The sequence below is a fragment of the Mastacembelus armatus genome, chromosome 14, assembly GCF_900324485.2.
Source record: "Mastacembelus armatus chromosome 14, fMasArm1.2, whole genome shotgun sequence".
Classification (NCBI taxonomy): Eukaryota; Metazoa; Chordata; class Actinopteri; order Synbranchiformes; family Mastacembelidae; genus Mastacembelus; species Mastacembelus armatus.
This window is the reverse complement of record NC_046646.1, coordinates 10,402,310-10,418,126: the sequence shown is the minus strand read 5'-3', so window position 1 is coordinate 10,418,126 and position 15,817 is coordinate 10,402,310. Positions and strand designations below refer to the sequence as shown.

Sequence of the window (15,817 nt, the reverse complement as noted above, 5' to 3'; positions counted from 1 at the left end):
TAACTTGAAGTTACGCTAAGTCAGGTAGTTATTTTTAAAACTTATCATCTTGGTCTTCCCAAAAACCACTAAGCAACACAGCACACATCTTCCAAAAGACAGACTGAGAGTAAGGGTTGATGACAGTGGACAGCAACAGAAACGAAGCGGTGCCATTAATGCACTTGTAACATTACTTGCCACTGTATCAGCCTGTTATGCTGCTGTGATAAAGACACACAAATGCCAAGCTGTTTTCCCTCCTTTAATTGCATATTGACATGGTGATTTATGCATTGATGGCTTACATAAAAAACTGTATTGCTTTTAAAAAAGGCATAATAAAACATTGCATTTTTCCTGAAAATAATTTCTGTACATAAGTCTGTGACATCATTTGTGTAAAACGGCATAACTTAAACATTTTTAAAGTTTAATCCCATTTTCAGTTTAACTTTATAGACCCATTATTACATTCTCTTATCAAATATTTAGTTTTAATACCAATACTCCCATGCAGCAACAAATTTCTTCCTGGATTCCTGTCATTCCATTCCAGTTTTTTTCTGAATACACATTTTTAAAAGTTATGTTTGGGTTCACAGAAATTAATTTTTCATTTAAAATTATACACTGTGCTGTCACATTACATTTACTATACCACTACTGCTACTACTAGTACTATAATTCTCAAGCACGAAAAAACCATTAGATATACTAAGACGAATGATCCATCTCACTAAATACGATCAAATATAACTGGTTTAGCATTAATCAAACACAAAAAAGAAAACAAGATATATGTAAAAAACTATGAGGGTATAAATGAAGACATTTCAATACATCACTAACTGGGGAAAATGGCAGGAAAAATCCCTTCAACACTTGAGAGGTAAAATATTCTGAGGTATAAGTGTTCATATATTTACGGATATAGCTTGAACTGAAATATGTAAACAACCATCTCTGTTACAGTCATACATACGGCATAATATTTCAGTACAACATCCTAACAAGTTACTTAAAACCTTCATATACAAAAATGTATTACTAAAGAAAATAATATGTCTATGAGACCGAGTAGGCACCGTGAATTCTTTGAAATGTGTTTTGTAGACAACTCAGGTGCATAAAAACTGTAGCTGTTGGAAGGTAAACAGCAAGTAAACCCTGTACTGTGTTAGTCAACATCAAGGAACATCAGTCATTAGCTGACAGTTGAGCATCACTTTCCCCATTTACTTCTGCTCCCGGTGTATCACAAAGCTTAAACCACACTTTGCAAACTGTCCTTTGACAGAAAGTGATAAAAACAGCACTAATTTCAGTTCACTCACTTCTTTAGCCAAAGAGATATATATATATATATATATATATATATATCTCTTTATGTATATGTATATATATATATCTCTTTATGTATATGTATATATATATATATATATCTCTTTGGCTAAAGAAGTGAGTGAACTGAAATTAGTGCTGTTTTTATCACTTTCTGTCAGATATATATATATTTCTGTCAAATATATATATATATATACACACACAGCTAAGATACTGCGAAGAACCCTCAAACTCCCAGGCCTCTGGTAGAGGACCCGAGATTGAGTTGAGGAAGACACACACACACACCACCCATAGGGGTGAGAAGGGAAATTTTTATGTGTGTGTGTGTATTTTATAAGACTTCCAAAGGCTTTATCCTGACAACATTTAAAATAATACAATTTAAAATAATACAATTAATGAGTCGAAAAAGAACTGAAGGTTTTACCAAACACCTTTTTTTAAACAACTACTAAACATTGCATAAAAATGTTAAGGAAGCATTCGTGTCTACACTAAATAAGACCGATATGGACATTCAGTGAACTGTTCTTAGAAGGCAGCATCTCTATGGTAGCTGCAATTTCATTCTTCAATATTAGTTTGATCTAGAAAAATATATACAGCATAAGAATATCCTGGAATTAAAATATCGTATATACAGCATAGGCCCCCATAATTTACAAGCATACAAGAAAACTGTACAAAGCAGGAATCCAATAGCTGCAATTATAATAAAAATATAAATATTTTCATACAGTATATGATTGATGAGTTAATTTAAGTCAGTGTTGCAGCTCTAATTACATCTAATGGTGGGCACATTGGTTGATGTTTGACTTTAGCGCTGGAATTTCACTGGGCTGTACCATGACCATAGTCTATAAATATTTGAGCTGTGTGTATGCGAAGCATAATATTTTGGGGATTTATTGGTGCTGTTCTTTCAAGTCAATTCCTGGACATGTCATCTCATTAATGTATGTTTCCTCTGAGTCATCTTAATTCACCATTTGAATAATAATTCATTGTGTATCACTATGCAGATGATTCACTAGTTTATCTATCATTTAAGTCTAATGATCGCACTAGGTAAACACTTGTGAAAGCATTTGCCATTTACCGCTAGATGCTAAAAGACCTTCTTACGTGTAACCCTTAAAGGATGAAAGTCTTGTCACCAAGCAGGCTATATATAACATCAGATTTGGCAGATTTGATTTTCAGTCCACGAAAATGTAATATGAGTGTCATTTTCAAACCAGACATGTAATGTTAAGAATTAGACTAAAAACCACTGCTTAATGAACTCAGTATGGAAATCAAGGTTTACACATATTTAAATTAATATGCATATATTGTGTTTGGCCATATATTAATCCAATACTTAACATTGTTTTAGGAATTGGAATACTGGCTACTTTTTTGTCAGGCACTCTGATACTGACTCTTTTACCTACTATATTGTACTATATATTGTAGTATGCCATGAATAAGCAAAAATACACATTTATCTAGAAATTTCTCGTTCTTGACAGGCAATTATAAACACAACTTATTCATAAATGCAGACTCATCTCTCATTCAGTGTATCTCTCTTCATTTTTTTAAACTAATTACATGGACTGTTAGACGAACTGCAACTCAGGATACACATTTTTTAAATCATATGCAGGCACATTAGAAATAATCAAACAAACATTCCAATGACATTTTATTGGTTATAGTTTTTATATATACACTTACTGCAGGACTCACTGTCATTCTCACCTGTCTGTGAGTCCTAGCCTGACACCCAGCTGTGTGTGGTGGTCTTCACCCTCTGGGAAAACCCATGAGGCCCAGCTGTGGGGTCAAAGTTAAAGTCCAATGCCCCATCATCCATGAGGGTGTCATGGAGGACAGACTCCATGTCGCATTCAAACCTCTCAATGGACATGTTGTCAAGGTCACTGGGCAGCCGCTCCTGATGATGACTGTGTGGGTGAACCGAGTTAAGTTCCCTGTAGCCATTGCTGCTACTGTAGCTTGCTGAGACATCATTAGTGTGTGCTGGGTGTCTCTGGGGCAGCTGCATGCATGTCCTCAGGCTGGTCATTTGAGATGAGGCCCCTGAATGACTAGTCATACCAGTCAGAGGGATCAAGTTACAGCTGTTCAAGTCTCGTGAGGTTGAAGGATCCTTGCTATGTATAGCTTGTGGATTAACACAAGAAACCGAGTGACTCAGAATAGGAGTCATCATTTTTATTCCATTATGACCTCCCACATGGCTCTGGCTGCTGTAGGTGGGCATTAGGCAACTACCCCTCCCAACATGAGACACCATTGTGTCCCTAGAGGGCATCATTTCCCTGCTAGCATCTGCTTCTGAGGTCAGCAACTCTTTGAGGAGACCAGCAGGACTGATATACTGGTTCTCATAAGCCCCAAAGCCTACCTTGGTGTCTGCCAGTGTCGGCATGGGAGCAGGGGAGAGAGAGTTCATCCTCATCTGGCTGTACATGCACTTACGATAGTCCTGCTGTGGATGCAGGTTCAAGCCAGAGGAGCTATAGGGGCTATTCTGAAGGAGGGCAGAACTTGAGGAGTCAGAAACCACCTGGGGAGTTTTAGGAGACAGCAAGTTAAGATTATCCAGCAGACTCTCCATGACGTTCTCTGAGCCATGTTGGCGCATTGATGCAGGGACCTCTGACAGACTGGGCAGGGTGGAGGTTATCTTGGTTGCTCCTGCTCCAGGATACAACATGTGGTTGTCAGAATCCCCCAGGTCATCCTGCTCAGAAGGAAAAGGTGAATGATGACCACTCAGAGTGCTGGCATCAGAGCTCGTACGCCCCCTAAAGGCACTCCAGGCTTCAAAGTCATCATTACTGTGGGAGTTTGGACTTCCCAGCCAGTTAGAGTACTGGGATCCAGGGCTGTTTGCTCCTCCTTCAACCCCTTCTTGTACTGCCATCTGGATGGAGAAAAAAAAATAAAAACCTCACATGCTGCTGCAAAATATGCTCATCATTAAGACACACTGAATGAATATTGGTTTGGAAAAATTGTGAAAAACATATGCGCAAAATACAGGGGCAAAAACATGATATAACATTGTACTATTTAAGTATAGTGCACATGAATGGAACCATACCTTCTTTTTTGTGGCCTTTCCTCTACTCTTGGCAACCTTACTGTTGTTGTCCATGGAGGCAGCTCTGCGTCGAGGAGACTTTCCATTCTTTCCTCCTTCTGGGTTCAGCATCCACCAGGAGCTTTTTCCCGTTCCCTCATTCTGTATGCGCACAAAGCGGCTGTGCAGAGACAGGTTGTGTCTGATGGAGTTCTGGATTGGAAAAGAGTTAATCATATGTATGTTATCTAGTAGGTAAGTTTATGAAAATGAATGCAGATATTCTGATGCAAAATGAATGAAATCTGAGTTATCCCTGCATGCTTTTCAATGGGAAATAAATTAGTAGGTGTTTTGGTTTCCAGGGGAAATGCTAGCCATTTCTCACACAGGTTGGTGAAGGGGCTGGTAGTTGTGTGTGATGTCAAAGCCAGCAGATGAACAGGAAGTATGCGTACGTACATATCCTCTGCTAACAATATTATGTCTACCAAGCTTTTTCCACTCCTTCCTCGTGCTCTCCAGCAGAACACACAGCTGACTTTTGCACGAAAGAGTGAGCAATGGATAGCAGTGTCATTTACTCCACACTAAATAAATATTTGGTACAGATGTCAAAACAGCCGGAGTACTGAATGGAATGACAAACGAAATAAGAAATGGCATCAAACTGATTAATAGATGCACAACAAAATAACTGAAGAGGTTTTTTTTTCCTGCCAAACACAAACACCACCACCCAAGTAAATTTTTTCTATCAGTCCCAGCCTGCCCATGTTTCACAGTATAGGATGTGACTTTCTATGCATGCTACTGCAGCAGGTTCCATGTAAGTATTTTAAGTTTTATGTTAATGTTGTTTATCTTTTATCATCCTTTTATAGCTTGTACTGTAGCTATGTTTTGGAAAGGCGCTTACTAGGTTGCTCGTCCTATTCCCTCCTCACACCATGATATATTCATATGTTTCCTGTGATTTCCAGCAACTTTTATCTGCACAGCCCTATCTCACATTTCCATCCACAGCAGTCCTGCTCCACCAAACTAAAAAAAAAAAACAACAAAAAAACGAGAAAAAATGAGCTCAAGATCATTAAGAGTGTTAGAGTCTCACATAAAATTCCAATCTTGTCTGTGTCTCATATGAAACTCGGGGTCCAGGTCTGTCAACTTCAGTATTCACTCTATTACTTTTGATTGCTTCATTTTTCATCCGTTTTCTCTAATGCTATGTTATAAACTCAAAGGATGCAGAGGTACCTCCTGCAGCAATTCTCTCAGGAGGAAAAGCAAAGATGGTTGAGAAACAGAAACACGACCACACAGGACACAGGCGTAGTGTACAGCCTGGTCTCTCCAGACAAAATCTCCCTAATATGCAACTCATTGCTGCTTTGGATGAATGAAACACAAAAGAGTAACATAAGATGTAGAGGGAAATTCCCGTCAATACCCATGTGAACCTAAAAGCAGCTCCCTGCAGTTAGTAAAACCAGATGTCTCCAACCACAAGATTCAACAGGGATATACAAGGCATGGACGTAAAGACACATTCAAAACAAGAGTCAGTGAAATGTTGGTGTGACGCTTTTGGCAGACGCACTCAGTGCTGATTAATAACGAGAATATGACTATATTCAGCCATTTTATTATGATATAATTCTATGTTATTATATTTAGATGTATTACTAAATTATTTAATTGAATAATATGAATTACTAGTTATTAATCATTAAAAAACCTATAGCCAAACAAATAGTAAACACGTCACAATCAATAAATACTTTCAGGCAACTGCATAACCAAGACAAGAATTATACTTTAAAAGATGATATAAAATACAAAAGAGAACCAGCACAATTACCATTTTGACTATTATTTTGGTTGACTGTCCCCATTTGAAGAAACTGGAACACAGAAACTTTACCTTCAAGCCACAGAAAAACAGAAGCCCTGTGAAGCCTGACCCTAAGAGTGGAGGGAGTAGGCTGTGCGTAAATGATACATTTTTATTGAAAAAGAAAGCAAGGAGAGGAGGTTACAGAGTTCGCACTGAGGATGGGGAGGGTGACAGAGTGCAATGTTTTTGCCGGTAGAGCTGGGGTCATTAAGTTCACTCTGTGCTGAGCACGAGCTCCTCTGTCGGCACTGACAGAGGCATGCAAGCTGGTTAGATGGAGCGGGAACAGAGGGAGGTGGAGAAGCATCAGATGTGACATGCTGGGTCGGACAGTCTGCTTTCTGACTCACTATAACTGCCCCCCCACACACACACACACACACACACACACATACACACACACTCCTCCCTCCTCCCTTCTCTTCCACTGACGTTCACATAAGGTTTCCTGTGTCAGAGGACATCCCGCACATTTAAGCTGGAGAAACCTGAGGTGAAGTTAACAGACTGTATGGTCACAATATGCAATGCATAGTCTGACATGGGTTCACCCAAATCATGCCCTTTTATGCCCTTTTCTCTCTTTTTACATGATGTCAATCAGTAACCAGTGTCAGGAAATGAGTCATTAGTGGAGGGCCTGAGATCTGAGTACTGTGCTGTACAGACACATCCTGTGAACCTACTTTTATTCCACTAATCAATCAACATATCTTGCTTACACGCTTGCTATATGCAAATACAGCCTGTGATTAGTGCCCACAATAGATCAGGGACTGCATGACTGAGTCCAGGGGCATTCTCTACTTAGCCTGGGATAATCCCTGTCTGAGACGTACCTCACCTCAGCCCAACGAGAACAAAAGACATGCCCTACCTCGCTAACTCAGGAGGTGTCCCACTCACATATTATGCCACATTACCACACAAATCCCAACCCACTACCTATTGATATAGCCCTCAGTTTTCATCTGAAAGTGGGCCATCGAAACATGTGAGGGCGGCAAGTGCCATAAATGTTTAAAAGACAATATCTATTGTGTAGTTGACCCAACACCAGCATGTACTAGAGTTAAGTCGCATTACAGACAGTATATCTCTTTACAAGGTCTTGTAATATGATGCAAATTTTCCATTGGCTTTTGCAGCTAGAGGAAGAAATACCTTGCATTGTGTTCATGTGTGTGGAGGAGGAGTCATGTCAGTTTGTCTATGTGTGAGTTTTACTTCTACATCAATACTATCAACTAAAAGTATCTTAAGATTCTTGTTACTATTAGGGAAACTAGTTGGGAAATATTTTGCTCTCATTTCCATCAAAAAGCAAGCTCCATAAAGGAATAACATTTCCTCCTACATTATGATGTCTCAGTTTCAATGTCATACTGGCTCTAGGTCAGCTCATGCATGGGAAAGGTTCTTTTGCTTCTGAATAAAATATTAAAAAAAAATCTATTTTCAATGTGGCTTAACAATTGCCACATACTGACCACCATGCCGTCAATTGAGCGCAGCAGAAATCTGTGGCCTCCCTACAGACCAAGTTGTTGCTACGCAGCTCAGATACCCTTAGAAGACCTGCGTCAGATGTTGAAGAGTCCTCCAGCGTCTTACAATTCTTTCCATGTAACCGAGTATCTAACTCATCTTTGATCATTATCACCAAGACAGAGTGCTGCAGCATAACACAACTCCTCCTACTGGACTTCAGAATAATTAAAATGACACAGCTGCTGTTTCTTGTGTAGTGAAGCATGAGGCTTGCAGTAACGGTCGCAGAATAAGTAAACAAACAAGGCCCAGTTGCAGGGGCAGGTGCAGCCGCAGTGAAAGTGGCTTCACGTGCAAGTGGTCCAAACATTTTACGCACAGCTCCAGACACAAGCACAGACAGACTCTCCCAGGGGACAAACTGCTGGAGACCAGCTGCTACTCGAATCAGTAACTTGGTGTTCCATCAGTGACGAGGGCTGATATTTAGCTAGAGATGAAAGACCGGAGGTAAAAACACTTACACTGAATTTGCATGCATCGCATGCATGCAGCCCAAAAATATTAATGTTTGCTGGCAATAGCTGATATTAACCACAGTTAGCCAGTGGAAATAGCAGACTAAATAAGGCTGTGGCAGCAAAATGCTGTAGGTGCAATTTATTTATCTGAGTTTTAAAAGTTAAGCAGCACTCTTGCTTTAAGCTATATATTCTCACAACTTATTTATTTGGAAGTGATTTAGTGTTGTATAACTAATCAGATCCTCAATGACCTCAATGATGGGGGCATCTGCCATCAAAGCATTGTTTTTGAGTTGCTTCTGTTCAAACAAATGCTACATAGATTAAGGAAACACATGGAACAATTGTACATATATCACAATCCCATTAACGGCGAAATAAGGAAGTATGCTAATCTCTATGGCTGCCAGTAACCTCAAAGCTCAGCTGCTACAAACTTCTTGACCAGTTTGTTGATGTCTCTGTGTTGGCGGTGTAACTCACAATGTCGGTGCACAGTGCAGCTTAGGGCTGCACAATATTAATTATATATAGCAAAACTCTTCACTCACGTAAAACAAAAACAGCTCATTTTAGTAGGTAGTGGTAACCTGCAAGTGGTGCAAAGATACTAGCTGCAAAGTAATGAAAGGGGAAATTATCTTGTTCTTATTTGTAAACGTAATTTATGAAAAACTTGTTAATTTTGCATCTGCCCTAATGATGTTTTTTCTTGGACACAGGATGCAAAAATAGGTGTAGATGGCTGACAATCAGAACTGCTATCTGCTCATATTATTACCACCACACAGCAGTCAGATATCTTGTGCACATAACAGAATAAGAGAACACCACGTTTGCAGAGATTACAGTAAAAAGACAAACCACTTCCTGACAGTGTCTTCCTGGGCACCCTTCCCCCTTTCTCCTCTGACCCAGGAAGTGCAACAGAGGTGAGAATAAGCGTGGGACCTGAGTTTTCTGTTACAGGGCGGTAAGGCGGCAAACATTGCTGCACTGAGGCCTCCAGCTCAGTGTGGAGAATATTTTGCCTTTTCATGGCTTGGACACAATGCAGATTACTTCTTTTTCTTTTTTTTTAAACACCAAAGGACCCACTTCTGCAGTGTGGGACTGTGATAGACTGTAGTTTTACATTAGGAGTTCAGCTTAGAGAATGACAGACATCCTGTGTGCTGTGCTACTGATTAAAAAAATACACAGTCCTATTTAAATCACAGTTATTAAGAAGTACCAGTGCAATCAGAAACTTCTCATCTCCAACCTTTCTCAGACTGATCTTTAGAGTGAGACATTCTCTGCACACTACAGGGGAGAACAGACAACTTCTAGTTCACATGATTAGATACTAACCTCACAGACTTTTGATCCTGTTTCTCTTTTTAACAGCATAATACTTCTAGTTCTTTCCCTCCCTCAGCACACGTGTTTCATATTTTGCACAATGGACTGAGGCATGGTTCTTTTTGTGAACATGGTATAGAGGGTGTTTATTATTCTACACAGGCTGGAGGACAGTGTAGAAACCCACATGCCACAAATTCAGCACTCACAGCGCCTTGTAGACAGCAGACTGTACACAGGGCTCAGCCCACTGCCAACCAGTCAGCTGACTGCCTGCCTCCTTCCCTCAAGTCACGGTCTTCTGTGTATTGAAAGCCCCTGCCCCAAGCCTACTTTTCATCATGGAGTTACTTGAAGCTTTCTCTTGAGTTCAGGGCAGGCCTCTCTTTTTAAACTTGTGATCCAAAGACAAACTGTACTGTTTTTTTTTTCTTGCCTCTTTTAGTAACTGTTTTCTCTTTTCAGGCCTGGGTTCAGAAACTGAGTTCATAAACCATCAGAGAATTTGCCCTTTACTCAAAAAATTGTAAAGTACATCAGAATTTCCTTCCTACTCTTGTTTTACAGACAAGAATAGTCTGCAGCCGTGCTATCTGCTCTGTGAGGCTATAATTATAAGCACAATGGTGCTTTGAGCTAAATGCTAACCTCAGCATGCTAAACTACAGCTAAGACTGATGTGAATGTCAATAACTTGGTATTAAATGGTGTATTAAATGAACAGACCCTGATTCGAAGACTATTTGAACTGAAAGTGTGCCGATGCTTTCCCATGAGGCAACAACTAGTCATTGTTAGTCCAGTGCTAGTAATAATATACACAACACTTGTGCTTCCTAAATTTAATAATATATATTCATTTTTTCATTATAAAATTACCCAAATTACTTGACAAATTACACTCAACTAAAGACACTGAAGGGCAAATTTTAATTTGTGACATTACCTTAGATTTTCATGCATCTTGCACTAAACCTGGGTTGCGGGTTGGTGAGCAGCTGTCACTTGATCTGGGGGACGTTGTTCAAATGGACCTAGAGTAAGCTTTTCCACTGAGCTGCCCAGTTCATCCTGAATAAATACTGTAATCATTGTCTGTCACTAGTTTCCACAGTGGTCATATGCAAACACCAGGCTTCAGGCAGTGCAATCAACAGGCTGCTGATTTGCAGTGCAGGAGCCCTTTTGGCGCCTATGTTAGATGATATAGTGAGATAAACTAGTTCCCAACAAGCAGCCATCGCATACATTATGGCAAACTGTCACCAAATTGTTTCTTACATTACGCACTACCGTATAAATACCCAAACTTCCTTAATGAGTAAGTCAGAACGTCTGTGCCAGTTTAACTCAGGGGTGCTACTTCCTGTTCCATTATTTGAGGTCACAGTTCACTGAGAAAAACAGTGGTGCTACCAGTGAGAAGTAGCTTCTATGCTGCACATTGCCACTGACATAGTCACCAGTATCCCAGGGGAACCCTCCTCACAGTTGGCAGAGGCCCCTCTCTTGAGGCAAAAGCATTATGATCACCAGGCTTACACAAGATTTGGAGGGAAAATAACAAAAAAAAAAAGGGAGGGAGACAGGAAGCTCTTGTGGTAGCAGCATTGCCCCTGTCCTGCCCTCCACCCACTACAGTTTTCTAGGTGGAGCTGTATAAACTGAGGTTTAAACCCTAACGCCCTCCACCCACCATGAGGTCTCTGGCTTCTCTCTATCTGTCATTACAATCAGGGGCGCTCATGCATGTGGATTCTAATGTCAATACAAAGGCCAGTGTATGACAAAAAAACATCATACATCAGCATACACTAAATGAAATGACTTCACATCAAATTAAATGCATAAACACCATCCATACATGGCCTTTCCTATTGGTAACTCCTCTTATTCCAACCCAGACTCTTGTGTTTTGCAAGGCGGGGATGTTAACACATGGCACTGTTATCCATCTAGTCGTCAGGAAATGCATCACAGTTCATTGTGGGGGGACTGCTGTGTGTGTGTTTTTTTTTGTTTTTTTTTAACAGGAAAGTGTAAAAATAACTATTAGCTGGTGGTTCCAAGGCCCGGTAAGCGTGCCAACATTTAGGAATGCAGAGGCTGATGTATACACGTGTAGATTTAATATAAAGGATAAACAAGCTGGAGCTGCTGTTTGCCGATGTTTGCTATTATATAGGGAAGCACTTGGTGAACAAAGACTGGGATACGTGCAAATCGGAATACCTTGATTTTGTGTGGTAGTACCATCATCTTGTAAGTCCTCTTTAAGTGAAGTGAAAATCTAGTCTGGAGCTTAAAAATGAAAATTCTTTCATTCATTCATTCTTTTCAATCTTAAAATATATAGTACTCAAAGCTGCGCAGGGATCAGTCCTGCAGGTCACAGATCTTTGCGATATTGTGGGTAAAGTTGGCCATATAACTTAAAATTCTGTTGTTTTCCAAACTCTGGGCTTCTCTTGAACAAACAAAAACACTCTCCTCAGAAGGCCTGAGGGCACAGGAGGAAGTGACAGGATAAAGAGCAGCAATCCCTTTCTCCAAGCTGTAGCATCCGCTGAGGAAACTCCAGAAGAGAGCACCACAAAGATATGAGCACACAGCTCAGGAATGGAGGATGTTTGACGTTGTTTTTCCCAGCATCCCCTTCTCCTAGCCCCTTCCCCTCCGACACACTCCCCAACACCGAGCTCTTGAGCTGTTTGTGTCGCCTCCTGTTATTGTCAGTGGAGAACTGAACAGTCTACTCCACGCTGCTTCCCTGGCAAGAATCTGTCTGCATTCCCACCAGCCAAATCACCTATTTTTAAAAAAGTGTAATTGAAGAAGTGCAGAGAGACTAAGAAAGGGAGGAAAGGGTGGTTTAGGAGAGCTATAAGTCATAATGCAAGATGTGACGGAGCTTTTCATGTGTGGGTGTTAAACAATGGAAACTATATTTGATTGAGGTTCACAAAGGCATTTCCTGACATTACATCGAAATTACGCCTCACGAGAATGCAAGAGTTACCGGAAAGGGCTCAAAGATGAAATATGAATTTCACTCACGTTTGGTTAGAGTGTGCCAGGTAATTAGTATCTGCTCTGAGTACATCTTCACCTCACCCATCAAGACAATATCAAGACCTGGATGAATATGTTTGTGCAGGCAGTGGGCAAATAGGTTTTCCAACTTGTCCTCTGTACTAAACAGATCCAACACACAGTTTTCCATGACTGTGGAAACGCTGCATAGACTGTGCGTCAGTACATTTTGCGGTAATACTAGCGAGACTGTTCCCAATAAGGTTTCTTTAGAAAACGGAAAAGACATTTCTGAAAACTGTGTTGATCAAGTATTTTTGCACATCATTCTCAGTCAAACCAGATTAAAACCACCACCTAGTCCAGTATTATTCTAAATCCACTAGCTGACATCTGAATGCTCGCTGCATCCTTCGTGCTAAATACGTAACCAACCGTTATTTGTGCAGTGCTCTCTGGTAAACGTATGACATGTTTACATACTGACTGGTGCTCTGCTGCTCTATAGCTGCGTGTTTCCTCGCTTACGCAGCAGAGAGGTACCTGCTACCGCTGACGGAGGAAACCACACCAAAACTTCAAAGGTTACTCAGATGCCAAATCTCACAGAGGTCAAATTTGAGATTCATCATTAAACATTTTTGAAACCATGTTCATTAACTTGGTAAAACTACATTTTTAACAAGAAAAAATGGCAAACCTTCTCTCCTACATGAGGAAATTTGAGATAATCATATTATTCATAATTTCAGATGAATAACCATCATCTCTGCTGAGTGCTGGCTTAACACTGGTCTGAAATAAAAGCTTGGAATCTAAGCTTGGAGCAAAGTTAGTTATGTTTGTATAGAGATGACAAGTTGTTTTGAGGAGCGTTTTGAATGAAACTTCTTTGCAAACCTTGTCAGACTGGACCTAATACGTAGACGGCAACAGGATGCACGGCTGCTTCCCCAAAACACATGAACATAGTTTAGAAAAAGTGCTGATGAACTCTCACTGTAGGTTAAATTTCCCAGGCATGTTGGACTGACCATCACACTGAGAGACATCACACCAGACACAAAACAGTTGCTGTGATATCTCTGGGGAGGTAGAAAAACACACTGTTAGAATGAATGGAATTCAGACATGGTTGATATTTGTATTTACACCTACGACTGTCATATTTGGACGTGTCAAAATGTCTTTAAGGCAAATGAATCCCTGTTTTCAGAAGAGCAGGATGTGATTTAGGTGATTTTTTTTATTATATGTTTGTGTTAGTTATGTTTATTAATCAAGGCCATAGATGTGATGAATCTGCATTTTAACTATCTTTGCTCCCTCACATGTTGTACAGAAAGTGTAACGTGTCCCTCGTGACACTGGTGTGTATCAGTGCAGACAGACTGAAGGGGAATCTGGCATCTCAAACTTTGGCTGCTGCACTTTCTCACTCTCTACACACGAGTTAGAGCAGATCAGTATAGAGAGCATTTACAGAATGAAGCCGGAGCCCTAGTGTTCTCTCTGTCTGGAGCTCTTGAAGCTTCTTGCACTTCAGCTTGGCTGGGGTGTCAAGTGTCATATGAGTTAAAACCTCCCAAGTGCTCAGTAGTCACACTGTGGTTTTCTCACAGAAACCCTCACTCACCTTCCAGCCCGCGGAGCTGTTGCTGTCTCCTTTGTCCTTGAAGTAAGGGACGCTCTTGACCATCCAGTCGTAGATCTGAGACAGGGTCAGCCTCTTCTCGGGTGAGCTGTCTATCGCCTTAGTGATCAGGTCAGCGTACGACATGTTGCCCCAGGCGTTACGGCGGGATGAGCTGCTCTTCCTCTGGCCGGAGCCACCCAAAGGGGCGACACCGGCAGGGGCCACCTGTTGCTGAGGCGGCAGCTGCAGACCGGGGAGCTGCTGCTGCTGGAGGTGGTGATGGTGGTGGTTTTGGTGATGCAGATGCACGCAGTTTCCCTCCGGACAATGAAAATCATTGCAGTGCACAAGCGGTTTCTGCTCTGCGTACTCTTCATAGTCCTCCTCCAACAAGCCGAGGTTGCTGATGAACTCGGTGTTTCCTCCCGGCTCCTGCTGCACCGACGGAGCCGGGGAGGATGTGTTGGAGTTGGCCGGGTCGATGAACTCCGGCCGAGGAAGCGGCCAGGTGCAGGACCGCGGGCGGGAGAGGGGCTCAAAGTCCGGGTCTATCTCTACCGGCTGTGTTTCTGGTGGCGGTACCTGAGCCATGACAGGGTCAGACCGGAGCTCAATGTCACATAAACACTCGCCTAAAAATAAATATTAACTAATTAGCAAAAAAAAATAAACAATAAAAAAAGCATATGTAAAATTTCTCTTCCACGCGCCAGGTCTCAATAGCAGGACTAGACAGGAGAGGATTGTAATTTAAATGTCAGTCAGTCATTGAGTTCACACCATCCTGAACAGACTAGATACAACTCTCAGTCTGCAGCGCTGTCAGAGTAGTGGAGTCTGATGAGGCGTTCACGGCCCACTCACAGGCTCCGTCTTTTCAGCTTCTCTGCAAGTGACGTTCAATTGCTCTGCTTGGAAATCATACTCAAATTGACTCTGCTAAAAAAAAGAAAATGAACGTTTTATGCGCACCTTCTTTCTTTCAAGTTTGCAGTACATCTTATTAGATAGTTCACTAGATATAAGCAGGATGATCAGGCACCTTATGGCATGGGAGGAGTTTGAACAGTGACCAATCATTACATATTACCGTTGGTGTTGTTCCACCACCTCAAATCTTTCGAATTGCAAATGCTCTGGTGATTTATTTCTCTGGTGATAAAGCCTTTTCCCGGTACCTAAACGCACCATAAATGCAGAAACGTAAATCTGAAACATGCTGTTGCTGTTTCCTTTGTCCTTGCAGCCTTCAGCCCTCTCATGTACCCATTCCACCATCAATCAATAACAGGTTTATATGGTGTAGTTGGTTATTTCCCTCAAATGGTCTCATTTTCACTAATATATGTCTGTGCCCTGGGGACTACTGTTTAACAATGCAGTTTTGTCATACTAGATTATACAATTGCCCTCAAATTGCCGCATTTAAGTTCTGTTAAATACGTCCTTTGACCTCACAG

The 15,817-nt window shown here is 41.0% G+C and overlaps 1 protein-coding gene across 1 annotated transcript; it reads right to left on the bottom strand.

Annotated features, from left to right (window-relative positions):
* Positions 1-1,601: 1,601 nt before the first annotated feature.
* On the bottom strand, positions 1,602-15,245 carry LOC113143096 (forkhead box protein O1-A-like). Its single transcript, XM_026328563.2, has 3 exons — positions 14,358-15,245; positions 4,451-4,642; positions 1,602-4,270 (listed from the first exon to the last, which is right to left on the bottom strand). Exons 1-3 carry the CDS (start codon positions 14,946-14,948, stop codon positions 3,092-3,094), a joined length of 1,962 nt encoding a protein of 653 aa, XP_026184348.1. The 5' UTR covers positions 14,949-15,245; the 3' UTR covers positions 1,602-3,091.
* Between the last annotated feature and the right edge of the window lie 572 nt (positions 15,246-15,817).